Source organism: Anas acuta, chromosome 11 (genome assembly GCF_963932015.1).
Source record: "Anas acuta chromosome 11, bAnaAcu1.1, whole genome shotgun sequence".
NCBI classification, from domain to species: Eukaryota; Metazoa; Chordata; class Aves; order Anseriformes; family Anatidae; genus Anas; species Anas acuta.
Window position 1 is genome coordinate 15,520,249 of NC_088989.1, and position 20,428 is coordinate 15,540,676.

Sequence of the window (20,428 nt, forward strand, 5' to 3'; positions counted from 1 at the left end):
CTGAGCGCTCCCGGCAGGATGTCAGGGAGACCCCCCTGCTCCCCGCGAGCGGCCTGGCTGGAGGAGGCTGGGGCCTCCCCGGCCTCCAGGCCCCAGCCGCAGCCCTATGAGGAGACTGAGGTGCAGCCACTGCAGGCGCCCTCTGGCTCAGGCGTGGGCCCTTCTGCCTCGGCCGTGGCGCATCAGGAGGAAGAGGACGCCCTGAGCTTCCTCCACGCTTGCTGCAGCCGCAGACCCAAGGTACCGCTCGCTTTTGTGCCGCGGCTGCTGGCCTCCTGCGGGCAGCCCCTGCTGGGCTCCCCTGACGCGCTCGCTCGTCTCTCCCCTCCGCGGCTCAGCGAGAGGCGCAGAAGCTGAGGTTTCTGGCCTCCGTCTGCGACGCCTGCCAAGCCGCCGTCGCGGACCCGCGCACGTGGGACGCGGTGTATTTCTGCCAGCTGGAGGTGGCGCAGAGCATCGAGGTGAGGGGACGCCCTGCCCCGCGGGGAGCACGCTCTGGCCGGGTGCTGGGCACCGGGAGCCGTCTGGGACGGGGCAGCCATCCTGTAGGCTGTAGGCCAGCCCCTGGAGCCGCTCGCTGGCCAGGGGACGCTGCCCTGTGCCATCCATCGCGCTGTGCCCTGCAGGCGCTGCTGCAGGAGGAGCCCAGCGATCGCCTGGACACGGAGGTGCGGCAGAAAGCCATGCTCGCCATCGCCGCCATGAGGTACCTGGGCCAGCGCGGGCTTGGCCGCCACTCCCGGCCAGGGGCCCCGAGTGGGGCACAGGGTGCCGCACAGGGGGCGTTCCACACCTCTGCCCCCCTCCCCTTGCAGCACAGCGCGGCTGCTGCCGCCGGCCATGACCAACGGCCTCCTGCGCGCCTGCTTCCGCGGGGTCTTCCACCTCCCTGGCCACGAGGACGGGACAGACATGGACACGTCTCTCTACGTCAGGGTATGCACGGGCTGGGCTCTGGGGATGCCACTGCTCCGTGTTCGGGCGCCCCGAGCCCTGTCCTCCTCTTTGCAGACCGTGGAAGCCCTGGACAGCCTGCTGCAGGCGCTGGTGAGCAGCGCCGGCGCCTGCGGCTTCCTGGAGCTGCAGAACATCTTGAAGGTGGGGCTGGGCAAAGGCTGGGCTTCAGCAGGACGGGGACACGGCCACCCGCCTGGCCAGCGCAGCGGGGGGATGACGGCAAGGAGCAGTGCCCCGTGCTGCGGGCACACCAGCAGCTTTTCTCCCCCCAGCTCCTGCTGCCCTTCACCCAGCAGCAGCCGGAGGCCGTGGAGGAGAGGGCCATGGCGCGGATCGCCGGGCTGGCCGCCTTCCTCAACACCTGCTCCTTGCCCCAGGTAGGGAGCCCCTGCTGCAGGCAGCCCCGGCGCCCCCGGCCTCGCTCCCCGGCCGCGGCTCTCCCCAGCTCCAGGCTTGCGCAGAGCCGGGGCTGGGGCTGGGGCCCTGCCGCCCCGCTCAGCCGTGCTCCCGCGCTGCCTCTCTCCCCAGGTCAGCTCCTGCTTTGCAGGAGCCACAGTGCTGAGGCATCATCACCCCGAGAAGCACCGCTTTGCCTTCCTGGGGAGGCTGGTGGGGTACCTCCTCCTGTGCTGCACCTGCGAGAGCGAGGGAAAAAGCCACGAGGCAGCCAAGGCTGTGCGCCACCTCTGCCTCTTCGTCGCACAGCAAAGAAGTGAGCGGAGCCGCGTCGGGCCGGGTCCCTCCAGACACGGGCACAGCCAGGCCAGCACCAGGCCGCCTGGGCCCCTCTCCTCAGCAGGAGAGACCCGAGCGAGCGAGCGAGCGAGCGAGCCCGGCTGCCTTGCCGCGGGCTGACGAGCCCTTCCCCCTGCCCTGAGCGCGAGAGCCCGGGCCCTCCCTGGCCGCGCTGCCCCCGGCTCTGCTCTGGCATGCCCCCTTCCTGCCAGGGAGGCTTGTGCCCGAGCCCCTGGCTGCCACTGCCAGCTCCCCAGGCCCCCCCACCGACAGACACTGTGTCCGCTTTTCTCCAGGCACAAGGCTGTGCGACCAGGATGCCGAGCAGCCGCAGGGCTGGCAGAGCTGGCGAGCTCGGCTGTCCTTGCGGCTCTCCGAAGACAGCAACAGCAACAGGATGTTCATGGTGAGAAGCGCCAGCCCCGAGCCCTGAGCCCTGAGCCCTGAGCCCCGGAGGAGAGCCCGGCCCTGCGACGGCAGCAAGAGGACCGGCGCTGTCCCCGACAAAGCCCGGTCCCCACGGGGCCCGCACGCGGCCGCACCCCAGCCGTCGCCCAGCCCCTGCTCCCAGCTCTCCTGGGGCGCTGGGAGCAGCAGGGCTGAGCGGGGCCGTCGCAGCCCTCGCGGTGGCTGACGTGCTGCCCTTCCTCCCACAGATCTTCATGAAGTACCTGCAGCCCTCGGAACGCCTGGGCGTCTTCCTCGCCGCCGTGCAGAGCATGAGAGCCCCGAGTCCCCACAGCACCGAGCTGGCTGCCCACATGGTGGACGTGCTGGCGGCAGAGACCGACTTCCATTCGGGACAGGTGGGTGCCCGCCAGCATCCCCGGCCACGGCCACGGCTCCAGTCTCCAGAGCTCCTCGGGGCTCTGTTCCTGCCCTGGTGCCGGCCCAGTCTCAGCCGTGTCCCACCGGCAGGTGCTCCACATCGTGTGGGCCATCTACAGAAGCCTGCCGTCCGTCAGAGCCGCGCTGGCCCTTCAGAGCCTGGACAGGGCCCTGCTGCTGCTGGCCAGCAAGCGCCCCAGGGAGACGGTTGCCAGCCTGCTGCAGTGCTCGCTGACCTGCACCAGGTACGGGGCCCAGCAGGGCTCCTCTCGCACACCCCCAAAGCCGTCAGCCGGGCCGGGGGCGGCCCTGCTGACAGCCCGGGGGTCCCGCAGCGTCGCCGTCACCATGTGGAGGGCGATGGTGTCTGAGCCCCCAGCCACAGAGAGGGTGCTGCGCGAGCTGCTCCGCATCCTCATGAACCAGTCTGGCTGCAAGACATCCACCTCCACCAAGGACCACCCGCGCATCCTGGCCCTGGCCGTGAGTTCCTCGCTTGCCCGTCTGCGTCTCTGTCGGGCAGGGGCAGGGGCAGGGGCAGGGGCAGGGGCAGGGGCCCCGCTCCCCTCCCCTGGCCCCTGCCAGCCTTCTCCGCACCCTGGGGCACCAGCCTGGGGGGCTGCGTCCTCCTCTGTCCCTCCCTGCCCACGCCTCCGCCTCCGGGTGCTTCCTGCAGGCAGCAAGGCCCCTCCACGAGATCCTCCTGCTGCCTACCAGCCGGGGGGAGGCGAAGGCCATTTTCCCCCAGCTCTTCCTGGCCCTCCTCTTCCAAGTGTCCTTCACCACGGAGCTGAAGCTGCAGGAGGTGCAGGTCTTCTGGGAGAAGCACCGGCAGGACCTGCTCACTCCCGTCAGGTGCCACATCCCCGGCCCCTGCTGCTCACAGGAGCCCAGGGCTGGGGCTCCCGGCGTGACCCGGGCCCTTCTCTGCCTGCAGGTCCACGGTGCAGGCCCTGAAAGCGCTGCTCCGCAGCGTGGGCCTGGGGAGCCAGGTGCTGGCCATCGAGGCGCAGGGCGGCTGGGCCGCGCTTCTCAGCGCCGAGAGCCACCTCTGGGGCGTGCAGGTGGTGGCCAGGTGAGAGCCCCTCGTCGGCACCATCCCAGCCCTGGAGGTGACAGGGGCTTCTCGGAGGAAGTGCTGCCACAGCATGGGTGCCCGTGGCCGCTGGGCTGGTGGCAAAAGAGAGCGCTGCAAAGCCAGGAGAGCTGGGCCCGCCCGGCTCGGGGCTGACGGCGCCTGCTTGCCGTTCTCCCTGCCAGGGAAATGAAGGAGTTGCCCAGGAGCCTGCGCGCCACCATCATCCACCAGCTGGTTGAGCTGCTCCGCACGGAGGCCTCCTCCTGGCAGACGGTGGCCATGGTCATCCTCAGCAAGGTGAGCAGGGGCAGCAGGAGCAGCGAGCCCACGTGGGGCTCTGCACAAGCCCTGCTGCCTCGGGGCCAGGCTTGGCCGTGCCCTGGCATTCCTGCCCTGGCATTCTTGCTGCTGAGCCGGCACTGCGCCCCACGTCCTTTTCAGCTGCTGGAGTGCACAGAGCTCGGCGACGAGCTGGACTGCGTCGTGAGCCTCTTTGCCAGCTACCTGCGGAGCCCGTGCCTGGGCATGCAGAGCCTGGTGCTCAGGGCGATCCTGGGGCTCACCGAGAGGCCGGCCACGGTGAGCGGGGGCAGCCGGCAACACCACGAGTGCCGCGGCTTGGGCTGGGCTGGCCCCGGGCTCTTGTGGCTCGGCACCTTGCCAGGCAGCGGGGAGGGCAAGGGGCGTTGGGCGGGCTGGGAGAGTGTTTTCGCCCAGGGGGCAGTCCTTGCTTTTCCCAAAGGAAGGTGTTTTGTTCACACAGGTGAGGCAAACGCTCGTCCTGCTGCCGAGCATCACGGAGCAGCTGCAGGCTGCAGACAGCGACACCCGCGCTGTCGCTCTGCCCGTGCTCAGCACCATGCTGCGGCTCCTGGAGGGGAGGACGCTCAGCCTCGCGGCTCTGGAGCTGGCCGGCAAGCTCCCAGCCCTCTTTGGCGACGTAAGGCTGCGTCCCCATGGCTGCGTCCCTGGGACAGCCCGCTGGGGGCTCTCCCTGCCCGCTTCCCAGCCCTGGGCGCTGCGAGCCCTTGGGCAGGCTCGTTTTGCAGTGCTTTTGGGGGCTCGGGGACTTTGCCCCCAGCGGGACCGACGTCCCCCTCTCGCCCTCCCCAGGACTCAAGTACGGTGCGGCTTCTCTCTATTCGCCTCTTCCTCGACACGCTGGGCTTTGTGGAGGGCAGCCAAGAGAAGCTGCAGCAGGTGGCACACAGGAGCCTGCTCCCGCTGTCCTTCCACCTGCACGACCAGGACGAGAGCGTGGCCGAGGTGGGCATTTTGCTCCTTGGGGGAGGGCGATGCTGACTGCCCTGCCCTGCCCTGCCCTGCCTTGGGGGCCCCCGAGCACCAGGGGTGCTGCAGCTGCTGGCAGCGTTAGTCTCCACTGAGGCCCCCTCCCTGCGGAGGGGCTGTGAGGGGGGAGCAGGGTCTTCTGCCCAGGCTCTGCTGCCATCTCAGCTGTTCTGCAGGCCTCCCGGGAAGCCCTCCTTGGTGTCGCGCGCTTCCTGCGCTGGAGGCAGCTGGCGCACCTGGCCGAGACGCTGCAGAGCTGGAAGATCGGCGAGTGCCTGGTACGCACAGTTCTGCACCCGGGGCCGGGGCCGGGGCCGGGGCCGCCCTGCGCTGAGCCCGCGCCCTTCCCTCTGCAGCTGGCCCGGAGGAGCAGCGCAGCAGAGGAGTACCTGGCCCAGAGCCTGCCCTACCTGCAGAGCCTGCAGGAGCCCCTGCGGCGGGAGGCTGTGAGGTTCACTGGTGAGCCGCGAGCCTGGGGTCCCCCGTCCCTGTGCCTTCGTGTTGCGCCCCGGGGAGCAGCCGGGGGCGCTGACAGGCCGTGTGTCCCCAGGGCTCGTGGGGAGGCACCTGCTGGATCAGCACCAGAGCAAGAGCCAGGACATCTGCCAAGGTGAGCCAGGGAGGGGGATGGCAGGAGCCTGTCCCCTGCTCCCTCCTGGCTGTGCGGAGAGCTGGGGGCAACGTCTGCGGGGAGCCGGGCGCTCTGCGGGTACAGGGCCGTCACCTCGCCTCTCCTTCTCTGTTCTCTCAGTCCTGCGAGGCTTGGCAAACGACCCCTGCGAGTCGGTCTCGTCGCTGGCGATTCAGACGGTGCAGATCCTGCAAGCACCAAGGCCACGCTCGCGCTTCAGCTTTCGGCAGCTGTGCTCCAGGCTGCAGAAGGCGTGGAGGAGGCGACGCTCTTCCCCGGCAGGCAGCTGAGCGTGCTGGAAAGCTCCCGGCATCTCCTCCTGCCTGCAGCGCAGCCCCGCTCCCCGGGGCATGTTCCCTCCACTTCTCCGGCCTTCTGCGTGCCGGGGGCACGCCCGAAGCAGCTCCCGAAGCCCATGAACAACAGGGCTTCAGCCGGCGCCTCTCCAGCAGCGAGCCTGCTCCAAGACCCCCGCTTCGGCCTGGGACACTGCCAGGGATGGCACAGCCGCAGCTCCACTGGGCCACCCGCCCTCAGCGCGGAAAGTGGCCTCCTCCTCCTCCTCGTTGCCATCAGAGCTGGCCAGCAGCATCCTCAGCTACACGCAGGCTGTGCCTCCCCAGCCCCGGGGGCACTGTGCAGCCCTCCCTGGAGCGCAGCTCTGCGCACACGCCCCACGCCTGGGGGCCTCGCTCTTTTGCCCTCTCTCTGGCCTTTCGCGCGGTCTCCCCCATTTTCTTTCCCTTCCCTTCCCTGCCCTGCCCTTCCCTGCCCTGCCCTGCCTTGCCCTGCCCTGCCCTTCCTGCCCTGCCTATCCCTTCATTTTTTCCTCCCTCTTCCTTTTCCCTTTAATTAAACTTTTTGTATCTCAAAATGCCCTCTTTCTGGCCTTTCGCGCGGTCTCACCCATTTTCTTCCCTTCCCTTCCCTTCCCTTCCCTTCCCTTCCCTTCCCTTCCCTTCCCTTCCCTTCCCTTCCCTTCCCTTCCCTTCCCTTCCCTTCCCTTCCCTTCCCTGCCCTGCCCTGCCCTGCCCTGCCCTGCCCTGCCCTGCCCTGCCCTGCCCTGCCCTGCCCTGCCCTGCCCTGCCCGTCCCTTCATTTTTTCCTCCTTCTCCCTTTTCCCTTTAATTAAACTTTTTGTATCTCAAACCACGAGCTCCATGTGTCTGTCGTATTTTCTCCCCCTGCCTCTTGGAGGAGGGGCAGGGAGAGAGCGGCCGTGCTGGAACTCGGCTGCCCACCTGAGGAAAACCAGCACCCTGTTGGGACAGCAGGGGTGTGCTGGAGTGCTGCCTTTCTCCACTTCACCATTTGCCTGGAGGAAGGATCTGCCCCCTCTGACTCTGGCCAGCACTGAGCGTCCTTTTGGGATGCTGCCAGGCTGCACGAGGACAGCCAGGCGCTGTAGCACTGGGGAGAGAGTCTCCAAGTGTCTTCCCTCCAGAGGCCAGCTCTTCTGAAGCACAGCAGCCGACAGGAGTATCCCCCAGCAGGGGGAAACCAAAACCAGTGCTTTGTGTCCCAAAGAAGAGGCTCTGAGCACAGAACCAGAGGCCTTGGGTCTGAAAAATCAAATAAATAATTAAATAAATAGAAAAAAAAAATAAAATAAAAGAAACAAAGAAAAGGAAAAAAGAAAGAGAAAAATGGTGTTGGATCCTAAAAGGCTTCTTTGGTCCCTCAAAGCCTCTGGGCTGCATGGTCCAAAACCTGTTTTAAAGTCCAAAGCCTCACTACTTTGAGGACCACCCCTTGGTTAGGATCCAAAGGATCTTCATTAGTAGGCCCCCGTGTGTCCTTGTTTGCCTGCCACAGCCTTCTTTTCAGGGTCCAGCACCTCCACTTGGGATCCAAAGTCGTCTTTTGATCTCCTAACCCCTCAGAATTGAGCCCCAGGCTCTACGTTCTAGTGAACAAATCTTGCTTTTCAGGGCCCTGCAACTCCATGCTGATCCAAAGGGGACTTTTTATGGCTTACCTCCTCAGTTTTCAAGCCCACGCCATCATTTGTAGGGCACAATGCCTTACTTTGGTGTCTCACAGTTTCATTTGAGGCTGCAAAGCTGCCTTTATAGGGGGCAATACCTTAGCTGACAGGAACCCTCTTTCATTTTTAGATTCAAAATGTTCATTCGAAGAGCCAAGGCCTGAGGCTTTGGGCCCAAAGCCTCCTTTTCGGGAACAAACACCCATCTGGAGGGAGCAAAGCATCGCTCTTAAAAGGAGGGGTGCCCTTCTGATTGCCTTGGATAAGGCAATCAGAAGAAGAGTTCAGATACCAAGTGGAGGTTGTGGACCCTGAACATAGGGATTTGGGGTGAAATAAGGAAGCATGGGGCCCTAATAATGAGGTTTGAGACCGTAAAGTATCAGGAGGGGAGGAGGCAAGAGGCGGTGAGGAGGAGGAGAGGGCGTGTCTTGTATCTCCAAGTCAGGCTTTGGAGCTGAAAGCTGGGCCTTTGGACTCTGCAGCTCAGGGTCTGGATCCTGAAGTGCTGCTTTGTTTCCTCCATCTAGGTGTTTGGACCGAAAGAGGAGGCTTTGGACCCTAAAATTCAGGCCTCGGCTCCTAGCATGAGGATTTGGGAATATGGAATGAGGGGTTTTCCTCTCAAATAAGGCCTCGGCATCTAAAAGGGCCACTTTGCACCTTACGATCAAAGTGTGGACCCTAGAAATTGGGCATGTTGCCCTAAAACGGGCAGCCTGGTCCATAAGAGTGTGGCTGGAAGCAAGAAAAATCTGACATTGGATCCAGAAGCTAGGGGGAGGCCTGGCCATCTAAGAAGGCCGCGTTGCATCTGATAATAGAATTGTGGATCCTAAAAATAGGGAATTGTTCCTTGGAAATGGCAGCCTGGTCTGTATTGATGTGTAAGCAACAAAAAAACAGGAGAGGTTATCCTTTCAATCAAGGCTTTTGAGCCCAAGGAAGAGGCTTTTGCCCTACTATGTGAGGCCGGGGCCTAAAAATGTCAGACAGCACAGCCTGCCCTCCTCTGTCTAGATCCAAGAGCGATGCTTTGCTCCCTCCAGATGGGTGTTTGGACCCGAAAAGGAGGCTTTGGGCCCAAAGCCTCAGGCCTTGGCTCTTCGAATGAACATTTTGAAACCAAAAATGAAAGAGGGTTCCTGTCAGCTAAGGTATTGCCCCCTATAAAGGCAGCTTTGCAGCCTCAAATGAAACTGTGAGACACCAAAGTAAGGCATTGTGCCCTAAAAATGATGGCGTGGGCTTGAAAACTGAGGAGGTAAGCCATAAAAAGTCCCCTTTGGATCAGCATGGAGTTGCAGGGCCCTGAAAAGCAAGATTTGTTCACTAGAACGTAGAGCCTGGGGCTCAATTCTGAGGGGTTAGGAGATCAAAAGACGACTTTGGATCCCAAGTGGAGGTGCTGGACCCTGAAAAGAAGGCTGTGGCAGGCAAACAAGGAAACACGGGGGCCTACTAATGAAGATCCTTTGGATCCTAACCAAGGGGTGGTCCTCAAAGTAGTGAGGCTTTGGACTTTAAAACTGGGGTTTGGGACCATGCAGCCCAGAGGCTTTGAGGGACCAAAGAAGCCTTTTAGGATCCAACACCATTTTTCCCTTTCTTTTTTCCTTTTCTTTGTTTCGTTTATTTTTTTCTATTTATTTATTTATTTGATTTTTCAGACCCAAGGCCTCTGGTTCTGTGCTCAGAGCCTCTTCTTTGGGGCACAAAGCACTGGTTTTGGTTTCCCCCTGCTGGGGGAAACTGCTGTCTTCAGAAGAGCTGGCCTCTGGAGGGAAGGCACTTGGAGACTCTCCCCAGTGCTACAGCGCCTGGCTGTCCTCGTGCAGCCTGGCAGCATCCCAAAAGGACGCTCAGTGCTGGCCAGAGTCAGAGGGGGCAGATCCTTCCTCCAGGCAAATGGTGAAGTGGAGAAAGGCAGCACTCCAGCACACCCCTGCTGTCCCAACAGGGTGCTGGTTTTCCTCAGGTGGGCAGCCGAGTTCCAGCACGGCCGCTCTCTCCCTGCCCCTCCTCCAAGAGGCAGGGGGAGAAAATACGACAGACACATGGAGCTCGTGGTTTGAGATACAAAAAGTTTAATTAAAGGGAAAAGGGAGAAGGAGGAAAAAATGAAGGGACGGGCAGGGCAGGGCAGGGCAGGGCAGGGCAGGGCAGGGCAGGGCAGGGCAGGGCAGGGCAGGGCAGGGCAGGGCAGGGCAGGGCAGGGAAGGGAAGGGAAGGGAAGGGAAGGGAAGGGAAGGGAAGGGAAGGGAAGGGAAGGGAAGGGAAGGGAAGGGAAGGGAAGGGAAGGGAAGGGAAGGGAAGGGAAGGGAAGGGAAGGGAAGGGAAGGGAAGGGAAGGGAAGGGAAGGGAAGGGAAGAAAATGGGTGAGACCGCGCGAAAGGCCAGAAAGAGGGCATTTTGAGATACAAAAAGTTTAATTAAAGGGAAAAGGAAGAGGGAGGAAAAAATGAAGGGATAGGCAGGGCAGGAAGGGCAGGGCAGGGCAAGGCAGGGCAGGGCAGGGAAGGGCAGGGCAGGGAAGGGAAGGGAAAGAAAATGGGGGAGACCGCGCGAAAGGCCAGAGAGAGGGCAAAAGAGCGAGGCCCCCAGGCGTGGGGCGTGTGCGCAGAGCTGCGCTCCAGGGAGGGCTGCACAGTGCCCCCGGGGCTGGGGAGGCACAGCCTGCGTGTAGCTGAGGATGCTGCTGGCCAGCTCTGATGGCAACGAGGAGGAGGAGGAGGCCACTTTCCGCGCTGAGGGCGGGTGGCCCAGTGGAGCTGCGGCTGTGCCATCCCTGGCAGTGTCCCAGGCCGAAGCGGGGGTCTTGGAGCAGGCTCGCTGCTGGAGAGGCGCCGGCTGAAGCCCTGTTGTTCATGGGCTTCGGGAGCTGCTTCGGGCGTGCCCCCGGCACGCAGAAGGCCGGAGAAGTGGAGGGAACATGCCCCGGGGAGCGGGGCTGCGCTGCAGGCAGGAGGAGATGCCGGGAGCTTTCCAGCACGCTCAGCTGCCTGCCGGGGAAGAGCGTCGCCTCCTCCACGCCTTCTGCAGCCTGGAGCACAGCTGCCGAAAGCTGAAGCGCGAGCGTGGCCTTGGTGCTTGCAGGATCTGCACCGTCTGAATCGCCAGCGACGAGACCGACTCGCAGGGGTCGTTTGCCAAGCCTCGCAGGACTGAGAGAACAGAGAAGGAGAGGCGAGGTGACGGCCCTGTACCCGCAGAGCGCCCGGCTCCCCGCAGACGTTGCCCCCAGCTCTCCGCACAGCCAGGAGGGAGCAGGGGACAGGCTCCTGCCATCCCCCTCCCTGGCTCACCTTGGCAGATGTCCTGGCTCTTGCTCTGGTGCTGATCCAGCAGGTGCCTCCCCACGAGCCCTGGGGACACACGGCCTGTCAGCGCCCCCGGCTGCTCCCCGGGGCGCAACACGAAGGCACAGGGACGGGGGACCCCAGGCTCGCGGCTCACCAGTGAACCTCACAGCCTCCCGCCGCAGGGGCTCCTGCAGGCTCTGCAGGTAGGGCAGGCTCTGGGCCAGGTACTCCTCTGCTGCGCTGCTCCTCCTGGCCAGCTGCAGAGGGAAGGGCGCGGGCTCAGCGCAGGGCGGCCCTGGCCCCGGCCCCGGCCCCGGCCCCGGGTGCAGAACTGTGCGTACCAGGCACTCGCCGATCTTCCAGCTCTGCAGCGTCTCGGCCAGGTGCGCCAGCTGCCTCCAGCGCAGGAAGCGCGCGACACCAAGGAGGGCTTCCCGGGAGGCCTGCAGAACAGCTGAGATGGCAGCAGAGCCTGGGCAGAAGACCCTGCTCCCCCCTCACAGCCCCTCCGCAGGGAGGGGGCCTCAGTGGAGACTAACGCTGCCAGCAGCTGCAGCACCCCTGGTGCTCGGGGGCCCCCAAGGCAGGGCAGGGCAGGGCAGGGCAGTCAGCATCGCCCTCCCCCAAGGAGCAAAATGCCCACCTCGGCCACGCTCTCGTCCTGGTCGTGCAGGTGGAAGGACAGCGGGAGCAGGCTCCTGTGTGCCACCTGCTGCAGCTTCTCTTGGCTGCCCTCCACAAAGCCCAGCGTGTCGAGGAAGAGGCGAATAGAGAGAAGCCGCACTGTACTTGAGTCCTGGGGAGGGTGAGAGGGGGACGTCGGTCCCGCTGGGGGCAAAGTCCCCGAGCCCCCAAAAGCACTGCAAAACGAGCCTGCCCAAGGGCTCGCAGCGCCCAGGGCTGGGAAGCGGGCAGGGAGAGCCCCCAGCGGGCTGTCCCAGGGACGCAGCCATGGGGACGCAGCCTTACGTCGCCAAAGAGGGCTGGGAGCTTGCCGGCCAGCTCCAGAGCCGCGAGGCTGAGCGTCCTCCCCTCCAGGAGCCGCAGCATGGTGCTGAGCACGGGCAGAGCGACAGCGCGGGTGTCGCTGTCTGCAGCCTGCAGCTGCTCCGTGATGCTCGGCAGCAGGACGAGCGTTTGCCTCACCTGTGTGAACAAAACACCTTCCTTTGGGAAAAGCAAGGACTGCCCCCTGGGCGAAAACACTCTCCCAGCCCGCCCAACGCCCCTTGCCCTCCCCGCTGCCTGGCAAGGTGCCGAGCCACAAGAGCCCGGGGCCAGCCCAGCCCAAGCCGCGGCACTCGTGGCGTTGCCGGCTGCCCCCGCTCACCGTGGCCGGCCTCTCGGTGAGCCCCAGGATCGCCCTGAGCACCAGGCTCTGCATGCCCAGGCACGGGCTCCGCAGGTAGCTGGCAAAGAGGCTCACGACGCAGTCCAGCTCGTCGCCGAGCTCTGTGCACTCCAGCAGCTGAAAAGGACGTGGGGCGCAGTGCCGGCTCAGCAGCAAGAATGCCAGGGCAGGAATGCCAGGGCACGGCCAAGCCTGGCCCCGAGGCAGCAGGGCTTGTGCAGAGCCCCACGTGGGCTCGCTGCTCCTGCTGCCCCTGCTCACCTTGCTGAGGATGACCATGGCCACCGTCTGCCAGGAGGAGGCCTCCGTGCGGAGCAGCTCAACCAGCTGGTGGATGATGGTGGCGCGCAGGCTCCTGGGCAACTCCTTCATTTCCCTGGCAGGGAGAACGGCAAGCAGGCGCCGTCAGCCCCGAGCCGGGCGGGCCCAGCTCTCCTGGCTTTGCAGCGCTCTCTTTTGCCACCAGCCCAGCGGCCACGGGCACCCATGCTGTGGCAGCACTTCCTCCGAGAAGCCCCTGTCACCTCCAGGGCTGGGATGGTGCCGACGAGGGGCTCTCACCTGGCCACCACCTGCACGCCCCAGAGGTGGCTCTCGGCGCTGAGAAGCGCGGCCCAGCCGCCCTGCGCCTCGATGGCCAGCACCTGGCTCCCCAGGCCCACGCTGCGGAGCAGCGCTTTCAGGGCCTGCACCGTGGACCTGCAGGCAGAGAAGGGCCCGGGTCACGCCGGGAGCCCCAGCCCTGGGCTCCTCTGAGCAGCAGGGGCCGGGGATGTGGCACCTGACGGGAGTGAGCAGGTCCTGCCGGTGCTTCTCCCAGAAGACCTGCACCTCCTGCAGCTTCAGCTCCGTGGTGAAGGACACTTGGAAGAGGAGGGCCAGGAAGAGCTGGGGGAAAATGGCCTTCGCCTCCCCCCGGCTGGTAGGCAGCAGGAGGATCTCGTGGAGGGGCCTTGCTGCCTGCAGGAAGCACCCGGAGGCGGAGGCGTGGGCAGGGAGGGACAGAGGAGGACGCAGCCCCCCAGGCTGGTGCCCCAGGGTGCGGAGAAGGCTGGCAGGGGCCAGGGGAGGGGAGCGGGGCCCCTGCCCCTGCCCCTGCCCCTGCCCCTGCCCCTGCCCGACAGAGACGCAGACGGGCAAGCGAGGAACTCACGGCCAGGGCCAGGATGCGCGGGTGGTCCTTGGTGGAGGTGGATGTCTTGCAGCCAGACTGGTTCATGAGGATGCGGAGCAGCTCGCGCAGCACCCTCTCTGTGGCTGGGGGCTCAGACACCATCGCCCTCCACATGGTGACGGCGACGCTGCGGGACCCCCGGGCTGTCAGCAGGGCCGCCCCCGGCCCGGCTGACGGCTTTGGGGGTGTGCGAGAGGAGCCCTGCTGGGCCCCGTACCTGGTGCAGGTCAGCGAGCACTGCAGCAGGCTGGCAACCGTCTCCCTGGGGCGCTTGCTGGCCAGCAGCAGCAGGGCCCTGTCCAGGCTCTGAAGGGCCAGCGCGGCTCTGACGGACGGCAGGCTTCTGTAGATGGCCCACACGATGTGGAGCACCTGCCGGTGGGACACGGCTGAGACTGGGCCGGCACCAGGGCAGGAACAGAGCCCCGAGGAGCTCTGGAGACTGGAGCCGTGGCCGTGGCCGGGGATGCTGGCGGGCACCCACCTGTCCCGAATGGAAGTCGGTCTCTGCCGCCAGCACGTCCACCATGTGGGCAGCCAGCTCGGTGCTGTGGGGACTCGGGGCTCTCATGCTCTGCACGGCGGCGAGGAAGACGCCCAGGCGTTCCGAGGGCTGCAGGTACTTCATGAAGATCTGTGGGAGGAAGGGCAGCACGTCAGCCACCGCGAGGGCTGCGACGGCCCCGCTCAGCCCTGCTGCTCCCAGCGCCCCAGGAGAGCTGGGAGCAGGGGCTGGGCGACGGCTGGGGTGCGGCCGCGTGCGGGCCCCGTGGGGACCGGGCTTTGTCGGGGACAGCGCCGGTCCTCTTGCTGCCGTCGCAGGGCCGGGCTCTCCTCCGGGGCTCAGGGCTCAGGGCTCAGGGCTCGGGGCTGGCGCTTCTCACCATGAACATCCTGTTGCTGTTGCTGTCTTCGGAGAGCCGCAAGGACAGCCGAGCTCGCCAGCTCTGCCAGCCCTGCGGCTGCTCGGCATCCTGGTCGCACAGCCTTGTGCCTGGAGAAAAGCGGACACAGTGTCTGTCGGTGGGGGGGCCTGGGGAGCTGGCAGTGGCAGCCAGGGGCTCGGGCACAAGCCTCCCTGGCAGGAAGGGGGCATGCCAGAGCAGAGCCGGGGGCAGCGCGGCCAGGGAGGGCCCGGGCTCTCGCGCTCAGGGCAGGGGGAAGGGCTCGTCAGCCCGCGGCAAGGCAGCCGGGCTCGCTCGCTCGCTCGCTCGCTCGGGTCTCTCCTGCTGAGGAGAGGGGCCCAGGCGGCCTGGTGCTGGCCTGGCTGTGCCCGTGTCTGGAGGGACCCGGCCCGACGCGGCTCCGCTCACTTCTTTGCTGTGCGACGAAGAGGCAGAGGTGGCGCACAGCCTTGGCTGCCTCGTGGCTTTTTCCCTCGCTCTCGCAGGTGCAGCACAGGAGGAGGTACCCCACCAGCCTCCCCAGGAAGGCAAAGCGGTGCTTCTCGGGGTGATGATGCCTCAGCACTGTGGCTCCTGCAAAGCAGGAGCTGACCTGGGGAGAGAGGCAGCGCGGGAGCACGGCTGAGCGGGGCGGCAGGGCCCCAGCCCCAGCCCCGGCTCTGCGCAAGCCTGGAGCTGGGGAGAGCCGCGGCCGGGGAGCGAGGCCGGGGGCGCCGGGGCTGCCTGCAGCAGGGGCTCCCTACCTGGGGCAAGGAGCAGGTGTTGAGGAAGGCGGCCAGCCCGGCGATCCGCGCCATGGCCCTCTCCTCCACGGCCTCCGGCTGCTGCTGGGTGAAGGGCAGCAGGAGCTGGGGGGAGAAAAGCTGCTGGTGTGCCCGCAGCACGGGGCACTGCTCCTTGCCGTCATCCCCCCGCTGCGCTGGCCAGGCGGGTGGCCGTGTCCCCGTCCTGCTGAAGCCCAGCCTTTGCCCAGCCCCACCTTCAAGATGTTCTGCAGCTCCAGGAAGCCGCAGGCGCCGGCGCTGCTCACCAGCGCCTGCAGCAGGCTGTCCAGGGCTTCCACGGTCTGCAAAGAGGAGGACAGGGCTCGGGGCGCCCGAACACGGAGCAGTGGCATCCCCAGAGCCCAGCCCGTGCATACCCTGACGTAGAGAGACGTGTCCATGTCTGTCCCGTCCTCGTGGCCAGGGAGGTGGAAGACCCCGCGGAAGCAGGCGCGCAGGAGGCCGTTGGTCATGGCCGGCGGCAGCAGCCGCGCTGTGCTGCAAGGGGAGGGGGGCAGAGGTGTGGAACGCCCCCTGTGCGGCACCCTGTGCCCCACTCGGGGCCCCTGGCCGGGAGTGGCGGCCAAGCCCGCGCTGGCCCAGGTACCTCATGGCGGCGATGGCGAGCATGGCTTTCTGCCGCACCTCCGTGTCCAGGCGATCGCTGGGCTCCTCCTGCAGCAGCGCCTGCAGGGCACAGCGCGATGGATGGCACAGGGCAGCGTCCCCTGGCCAGCGAGCGGCTCCAGGGGCTGGCCTACAGCCTACAGGATGGCTGCCCCGTCCCAGACGGCTCCCGGTGCCCAGCACCCGGCCAGAGCGTGCTCCCCGCGGGGCAGGGCGTCCCCTCACCTCGATGCTCTGCGCCACCTCCAGCTGGCAGAAATACACCGCGTCCCACGTGCGTGGGTCCGCGACGGCGGCTTGGCAGGCGTCGCAGACGGAGGCCAGAAACCTCAGCTTCTGCGCCTCTCGCTGAGCCGCGGAGGGGAGAGACGAGCGAGCGGGTCAGGGGAGCCCAGCAGGGGCTGCCCGCAGGAGGCCAGCAGCCGCGGCACAAAAGCGAGCGGTACCTTGGGTCTGCGGCTGCAGCAAGCGTGGAGGAAGCTCAGGGCGTCCTCTTCCTCCTGATGCGCCACGGCCGAGGCAGAAGGGCCCACGCCTGAGCCAGAGGGCGCCTGCAGTGGCTGCACCTCAGTCTCCTCATAGGGCTGCGGCTGGGGCCTGGAGGCCGGGGAGGCCCCAGCCTCCTCCAGCCAGGCCGCTCGCGGGGAGCAGGGGGGTCTCCCTGACATCCTGCCGGGAGCGCTCAGGAGGGAATGTGGCTCCTGCTCCTGTGGCGGGGGAGGGATGCCACAAAGTGCCACCGCTGCCACCGGCCCCAGGCCCCCGCAGGTGGCCCCAGAGCCCCGCGGGGGTCCTGTCCCCAGGGGCCTGCAGACGCCAGCCCCTGTCCTGGAGGGAGGTCCCCCTGCCCGGGGCTGCCCCCAGCCCCACTGCCGAACCAGGCCCCTTGGGGCCGGCCCCGCTGCGCAGCCCTGGCAGCGCTGCCCCACCTGCTCCTCAGCCCTGGCTCCTGCGCTGGCTTTCTGGGGCAAGGTGCCCGCGCTTTGTGCCTTTGCTTCGCACCTGGAGCACCTGGGAGCACTCCAAGCCGTCGCTGCTGCACGGAACCAGGTCCGTTGTGGCTGTTGGGACGGGACCCGCCCCAGAGGCCCTGCTGCCGGTTCCGGAGACGCTGCCTGGGCCCTGCAGTGGGCAGACTAAATTAGAATAACATCGTGGACCCTAAACACGGGGAACTGTTCCTTGGAAGTGGCCGCCTGGTCCACGACATTGACGTGGAAGCAAGAAAAAGCCACTAAAAAGGAGGGGTTATCCTTGCAAACAAGGCTTTGGAGTCCCAGGAAGAGGCTTTCTGCCCTAATATGTCACGCTGAGGTCTAAAAAGAATGCTTTGGGCCCTGAAAATGAGAGCCTGTGTCCAAAAACAGAGGGTGTAGGTGATAAAAAGGCGGCTTTCATTTTGGATGCTTGGAAATAAACTGAAATAAAGATTTTACTAATACCTTCCCCCTTCCTCATGCCAATTAACTTCAGTAATCTTTTGCCAAATCATCCTTTGCATGGTCTAGACCAGGGTGCAGACAACAACACAAACTGTATTGAAGCGTGGAGCTCTTGTTACTCCCCACTTTTGCTCTCCCCAGTGTCACGTAGAGGAGGAAGGTGGGCAGAGAGAACCAAGAGAGTGGCTCAGGAGGCCAAGCCCAAGTCCGAGGGGGCTTATCTGAGCACCTTAAATGTGGGTATTGTGTCATTGCACAGCGTGAGGGAGGGGAAATCTCAGGGGCTACTTCTTTGACCAGAACACAGGGAATAGGAAGGATCCGAGTCCTGCTCTCCCACATGCTACATGTGTCCCAGTCCCTGGACTATTAAATACAACACAGCCATCTGCTGTTTCATAATCCTCTGGTAGTATCTGAAAGGGAACGCTGTACGGTTCCCAGGCATCTTCTAAGATGAATATTGTCACCTCAGCTGCTTTTCTGATCTGTGAGCAGCAGCTTTCCAAGCTGATTGACCATTTTATTGAATTCATCGTCCTTCCCTTCGTCCTGCCCATGGCCTGTGTGTTCAGGCTGGGTTGCATGCCAGCTTGGAAGGTCTTTCACCTGCTTGGGCTCCAGGTGTGCAGAGGAAAGAATAGCATATTAATATCCCATCCCGTTTTGTGCATCAGGGCATTTATGCACACAGGCAGCCTTGAGATTATCTTCTTCACGCATACAATTCCATGATTTTCCCACTTAAACACCGAGTGAGAAGGAAGGAATAACTGTGTCGTGAAGATCCCTTCCCAAAGACAGGGCATGCAGGGATGATAGAGCATAATGAATCGTAAATTTTAAGCACCATCTCTGCCCTTAATATGATTACGTTCATCTTCAACTCTACCAGTGTTTTAGAAAGAAGTTTTGGCATCACAAGAAATATGACTAGCATCTGCTGGCAATAAAACAGGGAAGACCATGAGAGCTGCAGCAAAGTGTACGTGCAAATCAGATGTTATGGCTTGCACTCAGTTGTAAGGGGCTCCAAATGCAGCATGCACAGGGCTCAGGGAAACCTTTAAATCAAAGAATCTGCAGTGGCTGCAGGTGCTGTAATGAACAAAATTTCTCCCACACAAAGAAAAGAAGAAGAGAGTGGAGAACGTATAAAAACCAAAGGAAAAGTTGGCCGTTCTATTTTATGGCTGCAGATTAGTAAGTAGACCCTAACTGAGTCTACAGGATGAAGAAGCAAGTGTAAGTCTTACCAGCAGCAATGTGACAAATGAGCTAATCTGTCTGTCCAAGCCTTGATAACCTGTCAATAGTTCTGCCTGTTTCATCACCATACAAAATAGAGAAATCATTTATTACTGGATATTCAATTGCATTTATCCTTCCTCCCCCTCCAAAACGCCTTTTGCCACCCCCATCTGCGACAAAAAATTGATTAAGTTGTGAAGCAAGCGATACAGAAAGGGTTCACTGAGCTCAAACAGGGTTCAGTGGTCCTGGTTGGTCTGTAGCTGTCCTGCACGCATGTCCCATTGAAAACCATGGGCAAAACATGGACAAACCGAAGGTGGAGACCAACAAGCTCTGCCCCAGGGGGAGGAACAAACCCTGGACAGGGCAGTGTCCCAAGCAGGGAACCAAACATAAGTGGGGGCCCCAAGTGAGGCTCATCAGGGCCACTGAGGCTCATTAGGGCCCTGACATTCGCAGCCCAGCACAAGGACAGGGTTCTCACAGGCAGGAAGATCCCTGGCATGGAGCACCGTCAGAATTAATTCCCTGGGAGAAAGCTCCCTAGAGCAATGGGAAGGAGGCTTTGGCAGAAGAGTGGTGGTGGAAACCCATTCCTCCTGGGCATGGATCGTGTCATTTTCCCTGCCCCACAGCTAATGAAAGGGTCTTGGGGGTTTTGGGGCTGTGGTGGAGGTGGATGTCATTTGGCTCACCTTGTTGCACCTGCTGCAACCAGCTGGCTGGGAAGGAGGGCTCAAAAGGAGAGAGCTGGGAATGTGGAGGGGTTTGGTTTCTCAGGCTGGGCCTGGAAGCATGCAAGCAAGAATATGGTAATGCCTTCTTTTAGCCTGCGTTTTGTTTGCTTAATGCTCAGTTTCTGTGCTATGTATGTATCGTACTGGTAAAGCCGTGAAATCAGAAAGCTGTGTACCTTTCAGGTTTCTGTAGGGCTTGCTAGGAATTTGCTAATGCTTTTTGCAGGTAATTCAGTGATGTAGCTACCTGTGCTGGAGCTTTGCCCGTGTCTAGGGGATGTCTGGGCTTTGTGTGCTCTGTAGGCAGGTTTACTGATGAACTCAGCCCCTGTAGTGGGTGGCTAAGCAGCATGAGCCCTGATTTAGCCAGGCACCCTGCTGCAAGGACTGCCAGGAGTAGCTGTGTGAGCTTTCCTGACAGAGTGTTGCCTTGCATTAGTTCTTTAATTCACTACTTCTGTTTCCTTAGATACACTGCTTTCCTTCTCGTAGGCAAAGCACTCTCTCCTGCCCTCACACCCTCCTGTTATTACTCTGTGTATTATTGTAGCTTTGTTATTCCTTTTTCTGACCTGAAGCTGTAAGCTCCCACTTCTCTCTGGGAGAGGTGGTGCCTCGCTTGACCTTCCTATTGCCTTCTCCGAGTGGCTGCACCCAGTTCTGTCTTGCCCTGTTTGAAAACAGGATGTTGAAGGCAAGTAAGCAGTGCTGTGCTGAGCTACGTTACACTGCTTTGATACTGCAATCCTCCCCAGAGCAGCTCATCACAGGTTAAGAAAAATGCTGTCTCTCCAGGCAAAGAGATCATTGCTTGGAAATGCTACCGAATCTTTTCCTCGACTGGTCTAGTCCAGTGCCTGGGATGTGGAGTTTAAGTTGTTTCAGGTAATGAGGGTTATGTTTAACTTTGTAACAAAACTCCCTGGCTTCTGTTCTGCAGTGTTCTTAGCTCCTTCTAGTGGGGAAAGGGGAAGGCTGCAGACTGACCATTGAGGTGCAAGGGAAATCCAAGCTGAACGTTAGGATGCTTGCTAAATGTCCACGGGCTGAACTACTACAACTTCACCTGACCCCTCTGAGAGGGGAGGCTCCTCTGTAACTCCTTGACCAAGTCCCTGAGCACGAAGCTTCGTGTAACTGATGCTGCCAGTGTGCTGATCTCTGCGTAGATTTGCTTCCCTCTGCGTAGCTGTTTGAGTCCTTTTCCCAGGAAGGGAATGGCTTAGCAGCACCTGGGGGTTTCCCTTCCTGTAGCCTGGATGTGCTTGCCCTGAGTGAGGGAACAGCTGGGGTGCTGGGTGGGGGGGAGGCAAAGGAAACTCTGAGTGTCATCATCAGAGTGAGCCCCAAATAAAGAAATGTGAAA

General features: G+C 62.9%; 3 protein-coding genes across 3 annotated transcripts in view; 2 read left to right on the forward strand and 1 right to left on the reverse strand.

The window, feature by feature from the left end:
* The first annotated feature begins 352 nt into the window (after nucleotides 1–352).
* On the forward strand, nucleotides 353–6,832 carry LOC137862611 (maestro heat-like repeat-containing protein family member 6). The gene is made up of 16 exons (XM_068694843.1): nucleotides 353–936; nucleotides 1,012–1,098; nucleotides 1,230–1,669; nucleotides 1,989–2,098; nucleotides 2,349–2,498; nucleotides 2,611–2,765; nucleotides 2,856–3,003; nucleotides 3,197–3,375; nucleotides 3,458–3,595; nucleotides 3,781–3,895; nucleotides 4,040–4,225; nucleotides 4,341–4,538; nucleotides 4,712–4,864; nucleotides 5,065–5,347; nucleotides 5,439–5,498; nucleotides 5,640–6,832. The coding sequence occupies exons 4-16, from the start codon at nucleotides 2,090–2,092 to the stop codon at nucleotides 5,807–5,809; spliced, it is 1,944 nt and encodes a 647-aa protein (XP_068550944.1). The 5' UTR covers nucleotides 353–936; nucleotides 1,012–1,098; nucleotides 1,230–1,669; nucleotides 1,989–2,089; the 3' UTR covers nucleotides 5,810–6,832.
* A 2,833-nt stretch (nucleotides 6,833–9,665) lies between these two features.
* On the reverse strand, nucleotides 9,666–16,061 carry LOC137862612 (maestro heat-like repeat-containing protein family member 6). Its single transcript, XM_068694844.1, has 17 exons — nucleotides 15,380–16,061; nucleotides 15,218–15,304; nucleotides 14,647–15,086; nucleotides 14,218–14,327; nucleotides 13,818–13,967; nucleotides 13,551–13,705; nucleotides 13,313–13,460; nucleotides 12,941–13,119; nucleotides 12,721–12,858; nucleotides 12,421–12,535; nucleotides 12,139–12,276; nucleotides 11,778–11,954; nucleotides 11,452–11,604; nucleotides 11,150–11,251; nucleotides 10,963–11,065; nucleotides 10,812–10,871; nucleotides 9,666–10,670 (listed from the first exon to the last, which is right to left on the reverse strand). Exons 4-17 carry the CDS (start codon nucleotides 14,224–14,226, stop codon nucleotides 10,501–10,503), a joined length of 1,797 nt encoding a protein of 598 aa, XP_068550945.1. The 5' UTR covers nucleotides 14,227–14,327; nucleotides 14,647–15,086; nucleotides 15,218–15,304; nucleotides 15,380–16,061; the 3' UTR covers nucleotides 9,666–10,500.
* Nucleotides 16,062–19,005: 2,944 nt separating this feature from the next.
* Nucleotides 19,006–20,428, forward strand: part of RAD54L2 (RAD54 like 2) — a 62,041-nt gene continuing 60,618 nt past the window's right edge. Inside the window, exon 1 of the mRNA XM_068695054.1 lies at nucleotides 19,006–19,137. The gene's annotated coding sequence lies outside the window, so the exon portion shown is untranslated. The remainder of the gene's footprint in view (nucleotides 19,138–20,428) is intronic.

What these genes read in the sequence shown, in the direction of transcription:
- LOC137862611 (XM_068694843.1), top strand. An exon ending in AGTGCCGCGGCTTGGGCTGG is followed by an intron (nt 4,226 to 4,340) that starts GCTGGCCCCGGG and finishes CTTTTCCCAAAG; the next exon opens with GAAGGTGTTTTGTTCACACA. An exon ending in AGGACGAGAGCGTGGCCGAG is followed by an intron (nt 4,865 to 5,064) that starts GTGGGCATTTTG and finishes GCTGTTCTGCAG; the next exon opens with GCCTCCCGGGAAGCCCTCCT.
- LOC137862612 (XM_068694844.1), bottom strand. An exon ending in TGCTCGCTGACCTGCACCAG is followed by an intron (nt 13,461 to 13,550) that starts GTACGGGGCCCA and finishes GGGGTCCCGCAG; the next exon opens with CGTCGCCGTCACCATGTGGA. An exon ending in GGCGTGCAGGTGGTGGCCAG is followed by an intron (nt 12,536 to 12,720) that starts GTGAGAGCCCCT and finishes TCTCCCTGCCAG; the next exon opens with GGAAATGAAGGAGTTGCCCA.